The sequence below is a fragment of the Lacerta agilis genome, chromosome 3, assembly GCF_009819535.1.
Source record: "Lacerta agilis isolate rLacAgi1 chromosome 3, rLacAgi1.pri, whole genome shotgun sequence".
Taxonomy (NCBI): domain Eukaryota; kingdom Metazoa; phylum Chordata; class Lepidosauria; order Squamata; family Lacertidae; genus Lacerta; species Lacerta agilis.
The window spans coordinates 92,767,537-92,790,850 of record NC_046314.1 but is presented as its reverse complement, the minus strand read 5'-3'; the positions used below and the strand labels follow the sequence as shown (position 1 = coordinate 92,790,850).

The 23,314-nt window shown below is 41.4% G+C and overlaps 1 protein-coding gene across 1 annotated transcript in view; it reads right to left on the bottom strand.

Annotated features, from left to right (window-relative positions):
* Positions 1–23,314, bottom strand: part of USH2A (usherin) — a 454,712-nt gene that overhangs the window by 3,619 nt on the left and 427,779 nt on the right. Inside the window, exons 64-69 of the mRNA XM_033144773.1 lie at positions 13,118–13,327; positions 12,098–12,336; positions 9,443–9,660; positions 6,146–6,322; positions 4,328–4,411; positions 2,460–2,713 (exon numbers count right to left, since the gene is read on the bottom strand). Of these exons, the coding sequence (XP_033000664.1) occupies positions 2,460–2,713; positions 4,328–4,411; positions 6,146–6,322; positions 9,443–9,660; positions 12,098–12,336; positions 13,118–13,327 (1,182 nt within the window). The remainder of the gene's footprint in view (positions 1–2,459; positions 2,714–4,327; positions 4,412–6,145; positions 6,323–9,442; positions 9,661–12,097; positions 12,337–13,117; positions 13,328–23,314) is intronic.

Sequence of the window (23,314 nt, the reverse complement as noted above, 5' to 3'; positions counted from 1 at the left end):
TGCACATCAATATCCATCTGAAGGGTGGGGTGGGGGTCCTGATTGCCCCAGGATCCTCCCTTGTGTGTAGGAGGGATACATGTGTATGCCAGTCCACCTGTAAGGCCCTTTCTCAATGGGCAGCAGGAGGCATTGCCAGCATGCTTGATGCTTGTGAGCAGGGATAGCCCAGAGGACCCCCTGCCACCCAGGCCTAGCTCATTTTCAGTAGCTGGATTTGAGCTGCGAGTGGGGTCTGGGGGTTCCTAGATCCCCCTGTTTGGGACTGAGAAGATAGCAAAGTGTTGGTAATGCCAGCAGCTAAAGTTGTAGCTTGGAGGTAGCACAAAGCCTTTGTGTGCAAAAGGTCCCAGGTTCAATCCCTGGCATTTCTGCTTGTGGCATTGAAAAAGCCATGTCTGAAACCCTGGACAGTCAGTGTAGTGGACCCAGGGTAGCCAAAATGGTACCTGACAGATGCTGCTGGACTCCAATTCCCATTAGTCTAGGCAAGTGACTAGGGATGATGGGAGTTGTAGTCCAATATCATTGAAAGGACATCACATTGGCTGCTTCTGCTGTAGGCAGCACTGTGCTAGATGCATCCATGGTCTTAATCAGTATAAGGCAGATTCCTTTGCCCTTAACAAGGTTAAGTGGGACCAAAGGAAGGCAAGGATCCTGGGTATTATGAAGAGGAGACCACACAGTGGTAGAGCACATCCTTTGCATGCAGAAAGCCCCAGGTTCAATCCCCAGCATCTATAATTAGGGCAGGGAAAGAAACATTCAGGTCAGAAACCCTGGGCAGCTACTGCTGGTCAACTCTAAGTTAGCTTGACCAGTGGTCTGACTTGGAAGAACACAGCTTCAAATGTTCCTAAAGGCCTATCTAGACTATGAGATGAGCCTGATGCTAGGAGCAGAACAAAGAATAAGGGAGAATAGCTTATTAAACCATTTTTTGAACTTTTTACAGCCTTGTAACAAGGGGGTGCCTGAATTAAGCATTAACAACACTCACGTTTTTCTCTTCCTATTATAATACCTACTTTTCACACATTTTGGCTTATTATAATCAAACTGCATCCTCAGTTTTTTGTTTTTGTTTTTACTGGTGCTCTTGAGCATTTCTTTCAGCCACAACTGACTATTCCTATAAAAGGCAAACCAGCCTATTTTCAAAGCTCATTTTACTAGTTCAGAAACTCAACTAAAATTGATTAAACAGGCCCTAATTTAGCCTTTACAATCCACCCAGAGTCACCATAGAAATGTTGCTGAGAGCAGCATCCCCCAGCTCCTGAGGGTCATTCTTGAAACACAAACATTTTCCTTTAAGGCACCCGCTTGGCCCCCTAACTCAGTAATGCTCGAGGAGTAGCCACAGCACTGACAGGTCCTTAAGGGGCCACATAAAAATTAAAATTGTTGACTTGCTGCGCTCTTTTAAGAGGCTTTTAACAAAGGCTTGAGCTGTGAAAATGACAGAAACATTTAAGCATGCTGTGCAGTCTGAAGGGGGCGGGGGGAAACACAGCACATGTGGGAGAGGGGGAAATGGCTAGCAATATAATTCTGCAACGATTCCCTTCAGAAAGGCACAAGGCACAGATAAAAGCGGCTGCTTCTCTCTTCAAATTCTGTAACTTTGCCAAGTTTCACATCCTGAGAGGTAGGCAGAGTTATCCTCTACTTAGGTGTCATCTGGCCAAAGCTAAGTATTTTAAAACTCCCTTGGTTTCAGTGTAGAACTGCAGCCAAAAATGACAGCCCCATGTCACGCGCCAAACATGTAGGCATCCTTCCTCATGCAGTGCATTTCTCCAACAGTTTGTGCTGCTGGTTGCGAAACATGTGACCCGAGTACACATGGCGAAACATTATGGGAAGAGGGGAGAGAATACCAAAAAACAAAAAACAAAAACAAAACCCTCCTGCTTTTGTCCTCTGCCCCATATCAAGCATTAAACCTTAAGCATGTGCTTAGTGAATTTGCTTTAACTGTCGGGAGCATAGGAAAGCTGCCTTAGAAGATACCACTGGCCTCTCCAGGTAGCTCAGTTGGTAGAGTATGGGACTCTTAATCTCAGGATTGTGGGTTTGAGCCCCATGTTGGGCAATTTTCCTGCATTGCAGGGGGTTGGACTAGATGACCCTTGTAGTCCCTTCCAACTCCATAGTTCTACGATTCTCCCAAATTACTTTATTTATATTAGTTTACATTTGTATGGCTGCCCAAAGGCATATGTTCTCTAGGTGGAGGGGAAATTGCGAGAGAATTGCTTAACGTGAACTAGCACACATAACGGGCTGATAGTCACTGCCAGGGCAGAAGCTGCAGTTTTCCCTTCGGCCAAAAAGCTTTTCAATCTATATGTGCATGCGTGGTCAGGTGTCTGCATGCGTGCATTAATGTGTGCATGCATGCACACATGGGGAGCATGCCTGCAAAACAATTCACAGTCCAAGCAGCATACCATGTGCGTCTCTCCTTGCGAATAGACGCTCATTGGCGACATCCTCTTTTGAAGTGGGACCAAAGGAGGCCTTTCCCGTGCATAAGGCTGCTTGCTTATTTTCCTCTGCAGGATCAGAGACAGCAGAACTGCTAAAAGGATCAAGCCAAGGATGGCCATTAGGACCACAAACCACAGCTCTGTGTAGAAGGTTGCCTGCTTTGCCTCTGCTTCGTGCTTATCTCCCGGGGTTGTTAACACAGGGCCTGTGATATCTGGGGAAGGAAGAGGGTGGGCATGCATTATTTTAGAGAGAAAATGTAGTGTGATCTATCTTATTTGATTTTATAAGGTGTTGGAAAGATGCTGGTGGCTGTTTGTCACACTCTGCTCATTTGCAAGGGGCTGCAGTGGCTCAGTATGCCAGTGGGTTGGATCATAAAGCTTAGTGCACTCTGGAGACTGTGTTTTAAGCCCTGGCATTGCTGCTTAGGTTGGAAATCACCTCTGCATTGGCACCTACCAGGGAAGAGAAGGTGGTGTGTGTGTGTGTGTGTGTGTGTGTGTAAAAGCAAAGGCTGATTCATCAATGTAACCTTGAACAGCTGAAACAATTATCAGGAGTTAGTGTGTGTATGTGTGTGTTCACATGAATATATGTTGCAAAAAGCTTTCTTGCACTCGAGCCAAAAATACCACAACAAGTGTGTCCATTTAATCCTTGAATGGAATTTAAAAGAGGGAAGTATGGTGGGAAATATTTTTTTAAGGAGTATGTTTTAAACAGGATAGAATAAAGAGTCTCAAAGGGGTCTCTGGTCTCTCTAGGAAAGGGTGTGCATTCTTTCTTTCTTTTTGAAAAAATTATAAACCACTTGCTGAAAAAAAGTTATGCAAGGGGTCTATAGAATCAATTTTAGATAAAGCATGTCTAAAGTAAACAGCACAATCAAAAACAAATATGCATAAAACCATCATTAAAAAACAAGGTAAGGTTAACAAAATATTTTAAACAAAGGTAACCAGGGGCTTGCTGGAACGGAAGAGTTTTCAGCAGAGGCAGGGAATTCCTGAGCACAGGTCCTGCCACTCTAAAAAGGTGACTTGTCGGGAGCAGGCGTTACCTTTTAGTGGTGTGAAAACAGAAATCATATTCCATCCCCTAGTTTCTTTTGTGGGAAATCAGTTCAAAAACTGGAGATATGAAGAAGGTGCCCCAGGACACGAAAGCTTCTAACACTCAGACAAATGGGTATAGGAGCTATCCTGCTAGGTGATTTTATTTTTGTTATTTTTTTAAAAATGGGAGAAGTTGCAGTTTCTTTTTTGCCCTGGAAGTAGCCCCCCCAGGGGGGAAAAATCAGATATGAGTTTTAATTGTTTGTTAGGCAATAATAATAACTGGGAAAGAAGCAAGACACCCCAGTATTCTAACTAATGCTCTGCTCTCATAACTAAAACATAATGACCCACATGAAGAACAACGCTGATTATTTGCCTAAACCTCCCTTCTCCTAAATCACTGTGATTTTGGAGTGGCCTTGAAAAACAACTCACTGTGTCTAGCAAAATGGGGGAAAATCCTCTGTTTCTCTCCCTATCGAGCTCTGGCCATTTCTCCAGTCAGTTTGGTTTTGTTTCTCAGAAAAGAAAAAAGAAAACAGGGGAGGTGGAAAACATGTGCATTTAACTTTTTTGATAAACCAAGGCTGTAAAGCCATGTGGAAGTTTAAGGGGTCTGTCATGTTAATGTTGTGATCCCACCCAGGTACATGAGATCATGATCTGAATCACTTCATTATTTGAGATACACACAGAGCCAATGTGCACTGCTAATATTTGACAGCAAATCTGCACACAATGATAAGGAGGAGCCTTTGTGAATTTACCGAGTCCTGTAGCAGTGTTGTATTTGATCACCGGTGTTACCGCACTTCCTTGGTCAGTGGTACAAGACACCTGAAATGAATAGGCTGAACAACACTGTATGATTAAAACATGCACACTGTATAAACTTCTTATACTGTTGTTTTATTGTTCTGCTTATTTAATTCTCTAAATATGTCTGCTTTAAACCTGAGGCATGGCCTGTCTCCAACATCGATTGACGGAAACCTCATTTCCCCCTGCCTGGCTGGCTGCTTGCTTGCTATGCTCATAGTGCAGTGCACTAATTGGAGGTTCATGAGTCCCTCCCCTACAGTCGGGGTGGCCAGCCCAAGACATTTCAGCACAAAATGGCTCCTCCCTCCCCACCAGGGAAGAAGGGGTGAGTAAAGATCTACATCAGGAAGGAGTGGGGAATTTCTACAATGGGATGTGCTGCCTCTGTGGATCCTGCCACCTGAGGCAGTTGCCTCATCTTGCCTCATGGATGGGCTGGCCCTGCCACCCAGGGCATCCAGTCAGTCTTCCCCTGCTGGGTGCAGGGCCTTCAGAAAGAGAGGAATAACAGCCCTTTAAACATAGGACTGTCCTCTGCAATGTAGGACATATGACCACCCTAAGTCTGGCTATTGATCTATTTCATATACAAAATGTAATCATTAGCATATAAATTCCAAAGTGGCTTCTTACTGAATGAAAACAGCTTCTCCTGAAGATGGAAAACTCCTTTTTATCATCTCCCTATTATTTTAACTACTACTGCATGTGGTATGGTTAATGCCTTCCCACTAAGGATATTGCAAGTATTCAGACTTGGGTGTGACTTTCTGTGTCTGCAGAATATAAAGTGAGAAGGGACCAAAAGGAAATAACTCTTATGTTGCCCTAGAAGCATAACAAAGGGTTTAATAGGCAATAAAGGAGGTAGCTGATCTAGAGCCCATTGTATGTTCTGATACTTGCATAAAACTCTACTTGGCTTCAATTCAGGGAACAGCTCTATACACATGAAGGAATCTGCCAAACAGATTCCATATTTCTAAGGCCCGAAAACCACATTTCCCAGCAGTCTGTTGGGGTGTGAGTGTATTTTTTCCCTTTCATCTGACAACAGAAGTCTCAAGTCCCCATCACACCTCACCAGCCTGTTAGCTAAATAATGTTAATTCAGGGTCAAGGTACATGTTGCATTTAATGCATAGTGAAACAGCTGCATCCCCATTTTTCCTTCACTTAATGATAGGCCCAGGGGGTTGTATTGCTATCAGTACTCCAATGCTCAAGGAGGGGAGGCCTCAATTTGCTTTGGTCTGTACATGCTGCTAGATACCCTGCATCCCCAATCTAAGATAGCTACAAATGTCAACTGTCTCTTTGCATGTACTCTGACAACACTAATGCAAGTAATTCCATGGAGGATACACCCTATCAATGGATACCAGCCATGATGGCTGTGCTCCACCTCCTCCCTCAGATGTAGTGATGCTTCTGAATACAAGTTGCTTGAAACCGCCGGAGGGGGGAGTGGCCTTGGGCTCGGGAACCTGATTGCAGGTTTCCCATAAGCATCTGTAGGAACAGGATGTGAAGTAGATGGACCATTGGCCTAATCCAGCAGGTTCTTCTTATGTTCTTAATTCAAGACCACTGATTTTCAATAGGTCTACTCTGAGTATCACTTGGAAATCACTCTATAGGTTGCTGCCTTGAGGTTCAGTTGATCCAAAGGAGGGGTACAAGTTGTATAAAGATACCTCATAAAACTAGATATATATATGTGACACATTAGCCAGAAACAGAATTGTGAAACTCAAACTGACTTTTGTCGGATGTCCTTGGCAGATACAGAGTGGTGTCAAAGCCGCTGTAGATGCGTTGCCCTCCCTCCATTAGCACATATTCCTTCAGCGGCCCATTCAGTGAGAAGGTGTGACTCCAGTCAAGGTAGAGAGTGGATAAATTGCTGACAACTGTAAATGGAGATTCGTACCGAGGTACTGGCAGAAGAAAACAGACAGAAAAAGTCTTTTTTTAAATAAATGCATCCTTAGTTCTTAGAGATTAAACACATCTGTATAAAATCTAGAGCCATTTTCACACTCTGCTATGGAGCAGTAAGACACGATATGAGCACGTGGGCTGCTGCAGTTGGAGGATACTAATGCGTAGTAATGTTCAGGACTTTTCACATATATTTATTCAGTAATAATCCTTAGAGGACCACTTGTTAGTGTCAGGAATACTGTAATCATTTTTAATGCAATTCAACAAGCTCACCTGAAGTCACAAGCTGCTCTGTTGTCTTTGGATCCACCTTCCCAGGAGCTCCCATAAGGAGACTGATAGGAAGATGATTGACAGCTCCAGTTAGAGCTTCCTGGTTTGAACCTGCCAAAGAGCAGGTCCTGAACTTCCTTGAACCTGCTTTTCAATGCTCGTTTCCTTTACTTTGTTCAACCCTGACTCTCACATCCTGTTCAGTCTGATTGCCTACATCTTGCCTGTTTGACCTTGGCTTTCTTTCAGATTCAGTGATGTTACCTACTGTAGAGAGAAAAGGATGACTATTCCCATGTACCCAGCTCCCTGTAAGGCTACAGTCAAAGCTCGGTTGTTGAACGTAATCCGTTCCGGTAAACCGTTCAACTTCCAAAACGTTTGACAACAGAGGCACGGCTTCTGATTGGTTGCAAGAGCTTCTTGCACTCAAGCAGAAGCCATGTCGGACATTTGGGTTCTGAAAAACGTTCAAAACCCGGAGTATTTACTTCCGGGTTTTGGACGTTTGGGAACCAAAACGTTCAAAAATGGAGCCGTTTGACTGTACCAGGAACACGGGAGATGACTGCTCCCATAGGTACATGGGGACACACATATTTTCTGTACAGGAAGGATGTTGCTGAAGATTATTGCACTTGTTAATGCCAAATGCATTTAAGCCAGAATGGAACTTCCCCCATATCTATACATACAATAAAATTGTAAAGATGTCATCAAACTGTATTTTGTGTGGCTGCTGACAGGTAGCACTGCAAAATACAGCGTGAAGACAAGCTGGGCTCTCAGAGCTGATGGATCACCTCAGCAGTGTTGGAGAGAGATGGAAAAGGGTGGCCAGGCCAGTAGCTGACCCAGGTGGGAAGTCAACATGACCCAGCCAACAAGTAAACAAGCAGGGTTTTTGCAAGCTCTGGGGAGAGAGGGTTAAAGTTAGGGAGTAAGGGTAGGGATGGCTTTGGTGAGGGGGTTGGTGAGCAAAAATAGAAGTGGCATAGCACCTAGTACAGACACAGTAACATAATAAACTTCCACAGAACTTAAACTTCTAGGTATAAAACAAGATTCATCATGAATTATCTCACACATAAAATATTTCAGAGAGAACACATACTCTTAAATAGCGTTTGCAAAAAATGCACTGCTGTTTAGACAATCCAAATCTTTGGGTGGTCTGTGAAACACTCTCCCCACTGAGATGCATCTAGTCACATCTTTGTTTTCCTTTAGGAAACAGGTGAAGACATATCTGCCTCAGCAGGCCTTTGAATGAAGGGAATGGTGCCTGAAGTAATTTATGAGTGGTTTGATGCTGCTGCTTTTTCAATTAGCATACGGAAATAACTGCTTTTCAGTTTTTGTGCTGTGCAATAATTATGCTACATATTATGTGGTAAACTGTCATGTGGCCTTTTGGTAAAGGACAGTATATAAATGTCTTAATAAACAAAAAAACAAAATAATGTTATGCAGAATACGTGGAAAGGATCAGAACCGTCCACTTGGACAGTACTAACGCTTCACAACTTGAAAAAAGTTGCACTTCATTTGCAATTGCTGGAATTGTGAGCATTCCCATAAATGTGCCAGGAACATTGAATACTTCTAGAGCTGTTAATTATCTTTAATATTATTAAATACACAAGGAAGCCATTTTTCATATTGAATTAATATTTAAGGTAATTTAATCTAAAACTGTCAATGGAGTTAATTTCCCCCCTCCAAACGGTATTTATTCAAGAATAAATTATGTCTTTTGGCATCCATTCATTTTTATTCTTTTGATTTTTCCTCTCAAAGCATTACTTTCAAAAATAGTTAGAAAGTATTGCAAATAGCCATCTGTTTCACTGCTCCAGATAATCAATCAATAGCATCATACATAAGTATATAATCAAACACTCTTCTTGAAATACTGTGTTAGATGAAATTAAGTTTATGGACACAAGGCGGGCATGTTCATTTGTCATTATTTTGGTTCTGCGCTAAAGGAAAGAAGAAAGCCTACAAGCCGGTGACGACTTCTTTTAAATTATGTGTTTCAGAACCTACAGAGGAAAGTGAAACAAAGAACCCAGGGTGCACATACAAGAGACCTGAGGAGCTGATGGAGTTAACAAGCTGAATAAATTAATACAGCAATTAACTAACTAGACTATATAATCAGTGTGACCTGTAATGATGGCTCCTAGGAGGCCAACCTTTCATTGCAAACCCACTGTTGTAAAGCTGCAGAGAAGTCTGCTTTTCAGATCACTAATTTTTAGTAACTTTAACACTGAGTTAATAGGAATGTGTTGAAATAAATGTCCAGACAAAAAAGAAAAAAAGGGAAAAAGCAGTCTTCACCAAATAAAGGTCTTCAAAGGCAAGCCAACCAATATAGCTCTAATAGCATTATTTGGGCTGCCATTATTTTGCTTACCAATCGTTGATTAATGTAAGCCTCTAGTGTGAAGTTGGTGGAAGGACACTGCTTTGGTAAATTGCTTCTCCCAGCTCTTATCACTTGCTCTTTGAAATGAAATAGATGGATTGTTCCTCACTGCCCCCCCCCATGTACCACACTCCTTTGCCATTGTAAAGATGCTAAGACAGGAGAATGCTTACACACCAAGGCATGAACCCCAAATGGTATGTCGCAACCATAGAGATGATTAAAAACAATAATGAACAAGATACAGTAAAACTAAACATACCAGTGCCTGCCGCAGTGATCAATGGCCAAGGATAATGTGAGTTGTGGTCCAACAACATCAGGAGGGTCACACGTTTCCATTCATGCTCTAAGCATATAAAGTGGCAGAATACCTTTCTTATACTCTCCTGTATTCACTCACCTTCTTTTTTGGTAGTGAAGCTGATCCATTCTGAAGCAGTGCTTCCTACTGAATTGTAAGACACCACCCTCAGGTTGTAGGTTGTATAAGGCTGTAGATCACTCACATTGGAACGCTGGCTATCTCCTGCGTATTTCACTTCAACAGGGCCAAGTTTACAAGCGGCTTCTCTTGGCTGCAAATAGGAAGGGCAGGATGTGTGCATGTGGAGTTCATACCTGGAGGAAAAGACGGAAGCACTAATGAGCCACAATTAGCAGGTAAACAGAAGCTTACCTTTCCTGCTTATGTGTCTTGATGCTGGTCAAACACAAGGACCTGCTCTCAACTTAATTGCTGCAGAACTCTTCACACCACATTCAATATTCTAATTATATGCCCATTGATGATGATAATGACATACTGAATTTTCTAGTCATTTTATCTTGCCCAGAGCATCTTACAACCAACCAAACAATGATTATTGACAACTGAACTGTATGCCAGTATTGAAAATATTGAAGTGATAACATTTTTAGGTAACTAGACCTGCATGTCTAGGGATGAACACAAATTTCTCCAGATCCTTAGTGCCAGCATCATTTTTACAGGTATCAACATCTAATGCTTGGACCCTAATACATTATAAGTCTGGAAAAAATGTGACAAATTCCGGCACACCAACAACAAATTTCTAAAATCCATGTCACAAAATAGTGTGTTGGGTTTTGAGTTTTCCAAACTAGATGGCAGGGGGGAGGTTAGATGGTAAACAGTGCAGTGGGGTAGGGTCGAGCAAGAAAAAAAAGGCCAATGTTAATTTGTAGACAGCTAGTATCTATATGCCTGGGATTTTTCCAAGAATGTCAATGCCAAAGGAACAGATAATTAATCTGCCTAGTTTTCTGAGGCATCGATATTCATTCCTGATTTGTCTAAGTTTTGTGGCATCAACAAGACACTTGAGTTTTTTTGGTATTTGCTAGTTCAGATGATGTAATCACTGTGATGGTGAGGGTTTACTAAACTATAGGCCTCAGTTCACAACACAGAAATACAAGATAAAAAACACAAAATACATGATTAAAAACAAGAACAAACCGAACCAATTACCCCTTCCCCATGTTGGTGAAAGGGTGTGGCACACAGTCTCCAGCCAAGTCCAGCAACCATGGCTGCATATAAACAAATGATAACATTTGGACTCTCACCAACCAGTTGTTTGGATGGAGCAACTAGATTTAGTCTGTTCTTCCCACCAAACACTGATTGCTAGGATTCCAGATTGTTTTGAAGGCAATGCGTACACTGGGTGACATTCAACTAAGTGTTACTCAGAGTATACCCTCTGAAATTAATGGACCAAACTTAGTCATGTTCATTAATCCAAATGGGTTTACTCTGAGTAAAACTGAGTTCCAACATCTCCTACAAGGAGATTCCATTTTATAAGGCTCTTTAAGAACAATGGCCATTGTGTTCCTTAGGCAGTCTTTGAAATTCCCCGAGTCTTTTCCTTCACGCCACCTACAAAAAATAAAAACCCTTTAGCCTCTTTCCTATTATTGGTGCCAGGTGTGAATGCTGTTAATGTTGACTAGAAAATGGAAGACAGACATTTGAAAATCAATTGAAGAATCAGCCCAACCAGCATACATGTTAGTGCTTGCAGGGATTCTTTGCTGGAGCTTCCCACGTGTAAGTTTAGGCCACCTACACGTGGGATTCCAGTTGCTGGGGATCTGTGGCCAGCGCCTCACATGCGTAAAAAGCACGGGCGCTGGCCGAGCCTGCGAACGAAGCGGCCGGTAATTCCGGAGCATAAACTCGCACCGCACCGCTGTCCGCCAGGCTAAATCTGAAGGTGCGTGAGTGGTTCGGATGAAAATGCCTCGTGAAAGTATCTACAAACACTTGCAACCTCCTGAGTTACTCTAAAGTTACGTACCCAAGCATAAAGGCTAAATAGACCCCGAAAATTTTAAATTAAGATGAAATAAAGACAGACAACGTTACTTCTTTGAATGGCTTTGGCTGACCTGCATAGGCTTTTACACTTCACTATTCCTAGCCCTATACTAAGCTTTTCCTAAACTAACAGACCCTGCACCGCCAAATCTTCTGCAATGCTAAGGCTAACTAAATCTGTACCGCCAAATCTTCCGCGATCTAAGCCTATGCTAAACTAAAGCTATCTAAACCTTTACCGCCAAATCTTCCGCGAGCTAAGACCTAGCTACCTCCTGCACGTGCTTCCAACCCATCCAACCCATCCAACCCGCTCCCCAAAAACCCCGTTAACTAAACTAAACTCGCATACTGAATCCCGATTTCTGAATCGCCCAAAGCGGGAGCCTCAGCCTTTTATTGACAACCAAGTGCAACGTCATGATCGATATATTTACCAATAGAAACGCTGTTGCTGCCCCCAAAAAAGGCGGGAAGCAGAATAAACGACCATTGATAACTTCAAAAACCTCTGGAACTAGAATTTTAGGCAGAGGGATCTCAGAGGCAAGATGCCTACTGAGCCCTGCTTTTACTTTCACTTTTACGTGGAAGAACACATAAAATAGTACATAAATAACATTAAATTAAACAAATAACCACGGGTTCAAAGGAACCCACGAAGTGTATTCCCACAAGTGCTGACACCAAGTGTATTCCAGCAGTTACCTTCTTACAATGCCATTGGGTTCCTGAGGTGCATCCCACTGCAAAGAAGCATTCCTTGAGGTCATGCTGTGAATGAAGGGAGGAGGCTGCTGTGAGGGTGGAGCTGGCTGTGTGGTGACATGTGCCACGGGTCCTTTGCTGCAGCAGCTGAAACAGGTACAGGCTTCGACCCCAACAGAATAAGTGGTAAAAGGTCTCAGTCCATGGATGGTTTGTTGAGTGGCTGTTCCTTCTGACAGCTGATAAGAAAAAGGCAGTGCTGGATTTATGTATAAGCTAAACAAGCTAGGGGTTTTAATAATAATGTAACATACACCTCCCAAAAAACCCAAGTAATATTGTTAGAAAGTTCCCCAAGAGGCAAGAAGTTGGGGGACGACAAAGGATGAGATGGTTGGACAGTATTCTCGAAGCTACTAACATGAGTTTGGCCAAACTGCGGGAGGCAGTGAAGGATAGGCGTGCCTGGCGTGCTCTGGTCCATGGGGTCACGAAGAGTCGGACACGACTGAACGACTGAACAACAACAACAAAAACAAGCTATAGCTTAGGGCCCCCCTTTCTTGGGGCCCCCCCAAAAAATTAAAGGAAAAAACAACCCTGGATGTACATTTCCAAAATATAAGATAAAAAACAAATAAAATAAAACCTACATACAGCAACAGTATTTTGTATTTTGTAGGTCCATAAATTACCATATAACATATATTCAACAACAAAAAACAGAGACAATTTGCTGTTGACAAAGGATGGCTGGACATATAAAGGGCCCCATTACCTTCAGTAGCCTAGGGCCTCATCAAACCTAAATCAGCCCTGGAAAAGGGACAGAACATTGCACAGCAAACCACAATGGAAATGTGGTCCTTTTCCTATTTGCAAAGTAAAGGAATGAAAATCAAACGAAGTGCTGCTGCTTTTTTTTTTTTTTTTTTTTTTACATCGGTGGAGATTCCTAAAAATCAAACAGCAAATATTCTTATCAGCTCAAAATAAGACATTTGTCTGATGAAAACTCACCACCATATCCTTTCCCTTTGTATTAGTTGAGAACAGCCTGTAGAGACTGACTATTCCATTCGGCTTGAGAGGAGGACTGATTTTCACCACAGCTGAAGTAGATGCGACTGTATCAAACAGAGGTGCATGAAGTCCTTGAGGAGGGGCTGGGCCTGTCTTACATTGGGTCCAGCTGCTAGCAGTCCGGCCTGCAGAATTGACCGACCAAACCTTAAAAATACAAATAACATTTGAGCTGTGAGATTTCCAGCAGCCTTAAGTAGTCTGTGGGGAAGAGTACGAGGCTTATTTTCAATTGCACCACATAACAGTATATTTATTAATTTTACTACTTATAAAAGTATGTGTGCTGGCTTTCTACAAATAGCATTCAAATAAAGGAATAAAACCTCATAAAAGTTTAAACTAAACAAGTTGAATAAAAGTGCGGAATTCAAACAATGTACCACCAACACACACACACACACACACCAAATCAACTAGTCAACCAAATTAAGCAAAAAAGCCCATTAATAAATGACTTAAAAGATAACAACAAAACTTCTAGACCATTTTTACATAAAGATAAAGCAGGCTTATGGGACACGGGTGGCGTTGTGGTCTAAACCACAGAGCCTAGGGCTTGCCAATCAGAAGGTCAGCGGTTCGAATCCCCGTGACGGGGTGAGCTCCCATTGCTCAATCCCAGCTCCTGCCAACCAACAGTTCGAAAGCACGTCAAAGTGCAAGTAGATAAATAGGTACCGCTCCGGCGGGAAGGTAAACGGCGTTTCCGTGCGCTGCTCTGGTTTCACCAGAAGCGGCTTAGACAAACACCGGCTCCCTCAGCCAGTAAAGCGAGATGAGCGCCGCAACCCCAGAGTTGTCCGCGACTGGACTTAACTGTCAGGGGTCCTTTACCTTTTTAAAGCAGGCTTGGTCAACTGAACCTTGCCACACCCACTCTAATACAAAATTCCTTGAAGCCAACAAATGTAATACATCAGCAAAGGTCAAAGCTCCCACACTGGCAAGCCTGCATTGCTAGCCACAGGCCGCAGACGTTGTTGCACAGCACAGATATGGGCAATTGCAAGGTCTTGTGGTGGCGGGACAGATTCAAGAGTAAGGGAGACATCTCACAGACCTTTCTAGGCATTTTGAACATCTTAAAAAGTTACATACAGTACAAGTCTGGCACACTAATTAGCAGGAAAATTGCTAGGAACTTAAAAGACAAAGGGGCATATATTTGCATATGCTTGTTAATGAGTTTGTGTGTATATTAAACAAACACACATTTAGAATTTAAACTTCACATAGCTAGCCAGTAAACTTCCTATCCAAATCACTCCAAATAAATTATTCAGTTAATCTTCACCCCATCCTAGATCACTCAAAGTCAGCTTCTCTTGAATTCATTTACCCTCAATTAATTTCGCAACAAATCCTGCTCCATATCAAATTCAACTCTCTCTCATAACCCCCTTAATTACCCCCAATAATCTCTAAATAAAGTCTTTAAATTAGTTTGTTTCTACCCAGTAAACTAGAGCACCCTCCCAATTTAATATTCCCAAGCTCATAACCAACCCCAAAACATTTGGCATACTTAGGTAAAGATCTGTATGCCATAGATTCACCCTACTAACACCTCTGGTAATTACAAGTGATAGACAGTATTGTAAGATGAAATTGTTCCCTTGCTTCACTGAACTTGCTACTGCAACCTAACTTTCTACATTGTTGCAGCACACACATGAGCAACTAGGCTGCTAGGTGATTTTATTTTTCAAACAAACACACTTCATATTTGAACAGCTGAAGACGTGCCCAGGTGCATACATACAAATATGCAGGAACGGGTTGAGCTATATATTTAAGAATTCAGTTATTTTAAAGAACCATTCTTTCTCATTAAGGTTTCCGTTAAATGCTATTACAGTGCTCTCAATATTTTTGTCTTTCCGTTACAGTTGAGTGTCCATTCAAATTCAACAGATAAGTTTTATGCTAGGCTGGGTAGCATGGAAAGGCTAAACATTGCAGTGGTACAGACCCTCCTAGCAGCCCAGACTATTGCATGAGCCATAACCCTCCACTTCTCCATTTGTGTTTTTCTTCATCAGCAGGAAACATCAGTAGAGGGTGTAGGATAACAATGGAACTGACCTCTGTGTGAAATGTTGGCAATCAACAATGCTGCCTTGAGGTATGACAGTGCTATGTAGACCAGGTGGTATATTCTGGTCAGTCAACCAAAAGAGTACCTGTGTATTTCTGATGTTCCCTTTAATCTTATTTAGTAAATGAGACAAGACTTTAGTTACTGAAGGTTTTTTCTTCTTCTAATGGCATTAATTCAATTGATCATACATCAAATTTCATTTATTGCTTAATATGGAAATACCCGCTCAAAAAGAACACAAGCCAGCATCTTCTCTATTATTCATACTGCTTTTTGCCAAAATGATCACTTTGTTATATTAATTTTGTTCTATTGATCAACACGCATGGTTTTCAATTCTACAATTCCAAGATCCGGTTGCTAGAATTGCATCTAATTAAAAACAGCTCTTCTCTGTGAACGGATTTTGTTTTTGTCAACTTCCCAAAACCAGAGTAATCTGCACACTATATGAAACTCAGCACTTATTAAGCACAGCCTCCAACAAATCTGCATGAAAATTAAATTTCACTTTCATCAAGGAGAGAATAAACATATGGAAGGATGTATAATCTTATTTATCAAATATCATTTGTATAATTAAACACGAATAGCATAAAAGGTTGACTTAGGTCATCATTTGCATGAGTAAGTAATTTGTAGAATGTCAGGTACAATAGATGGAGTAGATGGATGTATAAGTGTATAGGGTTAAATTAGGCTCAATAATAGTGAAACACACAGTGATCAATCAGAATGATAGATCTAAATGGCAATACAAGAGGACTGTCTGTGTGATTTTTAGTATTAAGAATTCCTTAGTAAGCTTTCACGTTGAGCAGTTCTATCTACACTAAAACATGCTCTTATGCAATCTCGTCAGTCCACCTGTTGTTGTTTTTTTTTGGGGGGGGGTAGCTTTGCATTTCATTTAAAGAAGAAAACCAGTGTAGCTTTCTAGTCTTATGAATGCACGGTTGAGAAATATTGGCAATTTGAAAAGGGAAAGTTTGGGAGAGCAGGAATGTGATATAGAAATTATATATTCAACTACAACTGGAGAATCTCAGCCACACCAGTATTTGTTGCAGATGCAACAAAGAAAGCGTAGTTTGGGCCCTAGCTGTGTAATTCCACTACACTGATCTCTAAAAGTGAATTCCTAGTGTATGTTCTCAGGAGGCCATGTTGAAATTATTTGTATAATCTCGACCAGTTAATTAGATAAGCTGGATGGTACCCAAATGCTAAGGATGCGTCCATGTAGCTGCTTTCCTCCACTGGCAGTTGCACTAAGCAGGAGGTGCAAGCTAAGCAACATAGGAAGTTGCCTTATACCACGTCACACATTTGGGATACTCAGCTCTGTATTTTCTACACTGACTGGCAGTTACACTCCAGGATTTCCGACTAAAGGTAGTCCCAACCATGCCTGGAGATGCCAGGGATGGAACCTGGGATCTTCTGCATGCAAGGCAGGTGCTCTGCCGTTCTTCCCAACCACTGTGGAGCTTTCATATATTCAGCTTTTCCCACATGGAAATTGAAATTCCTTATTTCCACACACTTTCTCCACAGGTTCACAACTTCCCACTCGTTTTTAACACATTATTGGAAGGCCTTCTCCACTGCTGTATGTCAACTTAATGAAGGGAAAACCTAAAGTATATTTATTAAAACGGGCCTGGTTTTCACTTACTATATAGATTAGCTGCAGCTCAAACACATCCAGATATTCAACTTCTGGGGGCTTGGAGGACGGAAAGATCGTCCAATTTAGTCAACGTTGTGTACGTAATTGCATGAAGACATGCCGCAGAGCTCCCCAAATAGCGAAATAAGGGCAGCAGTGCATCAGTGAATTTAAATCCAGAAATAATGAATGTCACTACAAAAATGAGGGAGTTGCAGAGTATGCTCTTTTTTGCATTGCACCTGCATTGCCTGCATTAATTCTCCTTTGCAAACTGATGCATAAATTTGGCAAGCTGAACTTAAGGTTGGAAAAATAAGACCACCAAAATTTGTGCATCTATCCCTAGGGGAAGCTAGCAGATGGGGAGAGGGTTTGGACCCTATTTAGTGTGTGTTGAGGGGAGGTCAATTATAGCTTTTCGATTCTGTTACTGTAGCTTCTAGCAAATTTTCACAGTCACGTAAGTAGCAATGCCGCTATCATCCTTACAAAGCAGATGGATAAAGCAGATCTACTGAGACATGATCCCCTGTGCAGGGAAGAATGGATAAAACAGAAGATGAAACAAAAACAAGGAGAAGTGTAAAGTTCATCAAGCATAGCCAACTTATTCTAAAGGAATATATGCTGTTTATGAGGAGAATTAAAACGTGAACTGCATGTGCACACCCAACATATGGGGGTGGAGCCGCAATAACTGAGCTGAGAGACATTTGCAGAGAAAATGGCACAACCTGGATTTAAATTAAATTAAGGAGTATATGAGCTAAGTTGAATGCTATTTATTTTAGACAATGAAGGCCAGTGCTGTCATTAAGCTACCATACCAGTTAATAACCATACAAGTTAATAACAGCCATCCCTGGAAGTTTTAATACTGCATTCATGATGAATACCTATAATTCTCATATGAGAATCTTGAAATATCCTTCGAGTAATAGATTCAGGTCTAAGTCTTCTGGTCTATGGCAGGGGAAATGGGAACAGAAAGTACTTGCGCCTTGAATTCTTCAACTATATATTGCCTCCTTTATAATTTAATCTTACATCATGCTGCGCAGACCCCCAAATCCAAAGCGCTGCCAAAATTTCTATCATCATTAGAAGGTGCACAGGCTTAAGAAAGCCATAAGAGGGCTCCAGATTCATCTACACAAGCAGTAATTCAGATGTCTTCATCTTCATTTTCTTGGCCACGTGCCCAGACAGCACTTTGAAAAAAAGGGAAAGCTCAGTTGAATCCATCTACTTAGTGAACGAAAGAATTCTAGGCACAGCGAATGGAATCTTGTTTGGCAGCTGAAAAATGTGCCTTCACAGAGCCCTGCTCCTTGAGGCTGGTAATGGAACAGTCAGATGACCAAATCTAGAAGGGCAGCCAAGGTGGTATATCAAGTGGTTGTGCTACAGACCTCTGCCATAAGATATGGCAGAAGAATGGTCCCCAAACAGCCATTCCTTTGGTGACTGTCTACACAGCAATATCTCCAAGTGACCCATTGGCTTTCCCGCAAAGACGGAGGGAAATGTTTTGTTATAATGCAATAATGTAAAACGGACCAACCTTTAAACATTTCATTTTAAATGTATGTGATTTCCCAATTGCCTAATGGCTAAGAGTTTGGATTGAGCCCCTCAAGAAGATGCCGCAGAACACCTTCCTTTTAATTTTCATGGAAGTATGTTAGGGACATCTTTGTGAATCATATGTTTGTGCACCTTTTCCTTGTTGCATTGTTGTTTTTTATTGTTAGGCAGCTCGAGCACGCAATTATTTATTTAAAACATGTATCTAATGTTGAAGCATTCACGTTTCTATGTGGTGTACATAAAAACAAACCACAGAAAATGGGACAATAAAATAATAAAAAAAACATGATAAAATAGAACACTACCTTAAATTGCCTGCCGGAACAAGGAAATCTTAGTCATGTACCTGAAGTTGAGCAAGGAGGGTGGGTGCTGTCCAATCTCAGTTGGGAGGCAGTTGCACAGGCTTGGGTCCACTAGTCTGAATGCATGGCTCCTAGTAACCATGGGGGACCATCCCCAGACCCAACATGCCATGTGGCAAATGTTGCCCACCCAGAGCCCCAGGTGAGCAGTTATTATAAGACCCTTATTCCCCTCACAGAGCTATAATTTGCAGAGTTGCTTGGGAAGAGGGATTGATTGTTAAACCATTCTGAGAATTGTAGCTCTGGCAGGAGAATGAGGCATTCCTAAGAACTTTCAACACTTTCAACAAACTACAGTTCCCAGGATTCTTTGGGAGAAAGTCATGACTGTTACAAGTGGTATCACAGTTATTTAAATGCATGGTGTGGATGTAGCCTCGGTCTGCTGGATAATGAAATCTGGTGAGTCAACTCTGGGATATATAGGTCTTCATGATGTAAAGTCTTTTTTTTTTTTAGAAACAGCAGCAACACTTCTGCTTCCAGAACTTGCTCTTTTCGTGATGGAGATGCAGAGCAAAGTATTTAAGTCTGACATAAAAAGGTTATCAAAGTTTCAGCCAGACCTTGTTCCTTTTAATATTCTAATGCATCAGTAACGAAGATGAGATGCAAACATGTTTAACTCCAAAAGGCAGACAATTTAATAATTTGTTTCCTATGGGTACATAATGAGATAGTTAAAACATTCCCAAGAGAGAGATAAGCAGATATTAAAAGGTCTTTCCAATACCTGTAATGGCTAAGGGCAACAGCTAATTCAATAGATTCGATCAAAATCACTACTTCTTTCAGTGCTGCTGATTTATTACTTTGGCTGTAGTTAGTCATCACTCATTTTAGTTTGCTTTTCAGTGCTCATAAATTATGCCTTATAAATAAAAAGATACAATCAAGGAAATCATATCAATTCATCTACAGCCCTGGGGTGTATTTTCCCATGGCACTCACACTAATGTCTTTTTAAAAGATAGGCTTGTCATGGCGTTTGAATATGTCAGAATCACAATCTACCTATGGAGGTCTAGGGAGAGCAGAGCCATAACAGGCTCATAACTAATGTGGAGGGGCCAATAAATCAGGTACCTTTGTTTGGTTTAATGAATATACATAGATTCATAAACAGCCTCCTTGTTCGCAAAGGTGGATAAACTCTGGTCTGCAAAAACGGCTCTTGCATTTGTGTGATGGCAATACGATTTCTGGATAGCTCGAGCTTAGTTTAGAGAAGTTTTTGATGTTTTTATTATGGTTTTAGTTATGTTGTAAGCTGCCCAGAGTGCCTTTGGAAACCCAGCCAGAAGGGTGAGGGTATAACTAATAAAATTATTGATGTATTTATTATTCTATTATTATTATTATTATTATTATTATTATTATTATTATTATTTCCCCAGCAAAGCAAAGCAACAGAGCACACTATCATACTATCTATATTATACTGTATGTTCAGGGCTTTTTTTCAACCAGAACTCTCCAGAACACAGTTCTGGCACCTCTCAGATGGGCACCATTGCTGTTATAAGAGAACAAGGGAGGTGTTCATGGTGAGTTCCAGCATCTCTTTTTCTGGAAAAATAGCACTGTATATGATAATGCAGTATAACAATATTATAGCAAGGTGGGCAACTATATGATTACTATTATTTATAAATTGTTAATTTCTTTTATTTGTACCTTGCTTTCCCATCCCTATAAAGACAAACTAAAACTTCAGGCTTTTGCTTTTTCAACCCTTGGCTTGTCATGGCTGCAAAGTGTTATGATGGCCACTAAAAGAAGCTAATTCTTTAGAATCATAGAGTTGGAAGAGACCACAAGGGCCATCCAGTCCAACCCCCTGCCACCAGGAAACACCATCAAAGCATTCCTGACAGATGGCTGTCAAGCCTCCGCTTAAAGACCTCCAAAGAAGGAGACTCCACCACACTCCTTGGCAGCAAATTCCAAATATGTACCACTCCCCATTTTGAGATACAGTTAATCTCTGATCAGCAACATGATATTAATATCACGCTCTGCTTATAAACCTCCCTGAAGAGAAGGCCTCTGTATGTAGTTAGAATGCTGAGTTTCGACAAGCTGTTGGTTGGAAATTTTAGAAAGTCAATGTTTCCCAAACTTCTTGTAGACCAGACATACTTTATTTTCAGAGAATGACAGGGTATAAATCATCTAGCTTCAGTGTGGCCCACTGCCAGTTATTTTTTCTAAAAAAAATGTTTAGAGGTACTCTCATTTTCCTACTCATATTGAAATACTGCACCTCAATGAGGCCAAACTTAGATTCACAAAATGTTTAGGGGTGTGCGTACCCTTGCATCCCCCCAGAAAAAAGCACTGCCCACTGCTATGTTTCTTCTTGAGCCAATGTTCTGGACATGTCTCCTAATTAGAGGAAGCAAGTCCATAGTTGTCAGTCATGCAGAGTTTCAGCCTCCTCTGAAGATGGGAATTCTGCTTGCTTTCTAGACTAGGCAACTGAATAGTCTAAAGGACACCTGATGCATACTCATAGCAGGATAACCCAAATCCAGTAGAGTCTGAGCAGAAGGACATAAAGGCAGAACAGCAAATCATTCAGAGATACAAGGCAGCATCCTCTGCAGCCAGTTGGAAAATTAGTGTGCTCTGGCTTGGGGATTATTGCTCTTCCAGATCAATGACTCTCCAGAGGTGTTTCCCATCACCTAATGCCTTATCCAAACTGGAGCAGCCAGGACCTTCTGGGACCTTCTGTAATATTCTGCCACTGAGCCGCAGGCCCTCCCAATATTGTCCTAAATACATGGACTTTTGTTAAAGGTTCAGAGAAAGAAAAGGAAGATTCCCCCCCACCCTTACCTCAGTTGTGCTGTTAATGTCAAACCCATTAAGCTGGACCTTGATGACTGACAGCATTTTTTAAAGTGTTGCAAAGGGCCTGGCTCTAGTGCCTTAATTTTAGCTTCATTCAGCTGCAGGAAATTTAGTTGCATTTAAAATTTTATGGCCAGCAAACAAGCCTCCAAGAGAGAGGCAGCAGAATCAATATCGTGCTTAAGTGAAATATAAATCTGGGTTTCATCAGCATAATAGCGAAAGCCAATCCCTATACTTATGAATAAGGTGTCTCACAGGCAACATATAAATTGTCAACAATGGTGGGACTAAGAATAGATCCCTGAGGGATGCCACAAATGACAGTAATGGCAGAGGAACGCACATACAAGACTGCTAAGGATATGCAATTTGAACACAACTAGTTCCAAGGACTGTCAGACTTACCCAGTTTCAGCATGGACCTTAATAAAGAATTAATTAATAAAATGCAGGTGGAGAAACACTCATGGCAAATCTGATCAGACATGGCTTTGAACTCATTTGAAGGCTTATTCAGTGGTGGATATGGCTCAAAGGTCATAAATTCTTTTCTCTGACCACTGTGTCCACATAATCTGATCTAGCTGAACTTCTCTAAGCGGTTAAATAGCTTTTATATTTTTGGAAAGGTTAGAACTTTCAGTAGCCCACTGCATTAGTTTTGCCAGGTTTTTGCACATAAAGTTGTTCATATCTATTTCATGTTCACACCACCATTTCCCCAATATCAGTATTACAGTTATCCAAGTTCTTCTCCACTCAGATTTTATTTGATGAATCCCATTTGTTGGCATGTGAGGCAGAAGACTTGCTTCTGTTCACCTTACAACTTGTTCACTCAACCCACCATGACTCATACTGAATTGCCAAGAGAAAAAGACTTCCTTAGGAGTAGCCAATGTTTCAACTAGTTTGAAAAAGCCACAAGTGAGCCCGCTACCTTAAAAAGGACCACGTGATTGGAGAGCTATAGCCTGGGTTTCCAATCTTCCATTTTTGGTCAAGGTCTTCTAGCAAGCTGTGTTGAGTGTCTCTAGGTAGTGTTGCTTGATGCATATTAACCAGGCATTTTTCAATCTTGCTTCTAGCCAGAATGTAGGTTATGTCAGTCAACTTGGTTGATGACTCTTCTTGGAAAAGACAGGGGAAATGTGATTTGTTTATTTTCTTGGACCTCCTGGCAACTTTTAATACGTTCAGGCATGGTGTCCTTCTAGATCAATTCATGGAGTATTGATTTGCAGTGGCTTCACTCCTTCATTGCCCAAAGATTCCAGAAGGTAGAAGTGGGATACTATTGTCATTCCCTGAAGAAGCTTGCATCTGACATTCAAGGTATCTAGTCCCCTTCCTTTGTTTTTTAACTTCTGCATGAGACCACTGATAGAGGTCATCCAGATTTTTAGAGTGGGTGACATCAGCATAAGCTCTGTTTCATTGTTCCATCTGAACCAGACATGACAGTTTTGTCCTTGAATGAGTCATGCACTGCATGAGGCTGAATAACTAAAAAATTAATCTGCAGAAGGCACAGC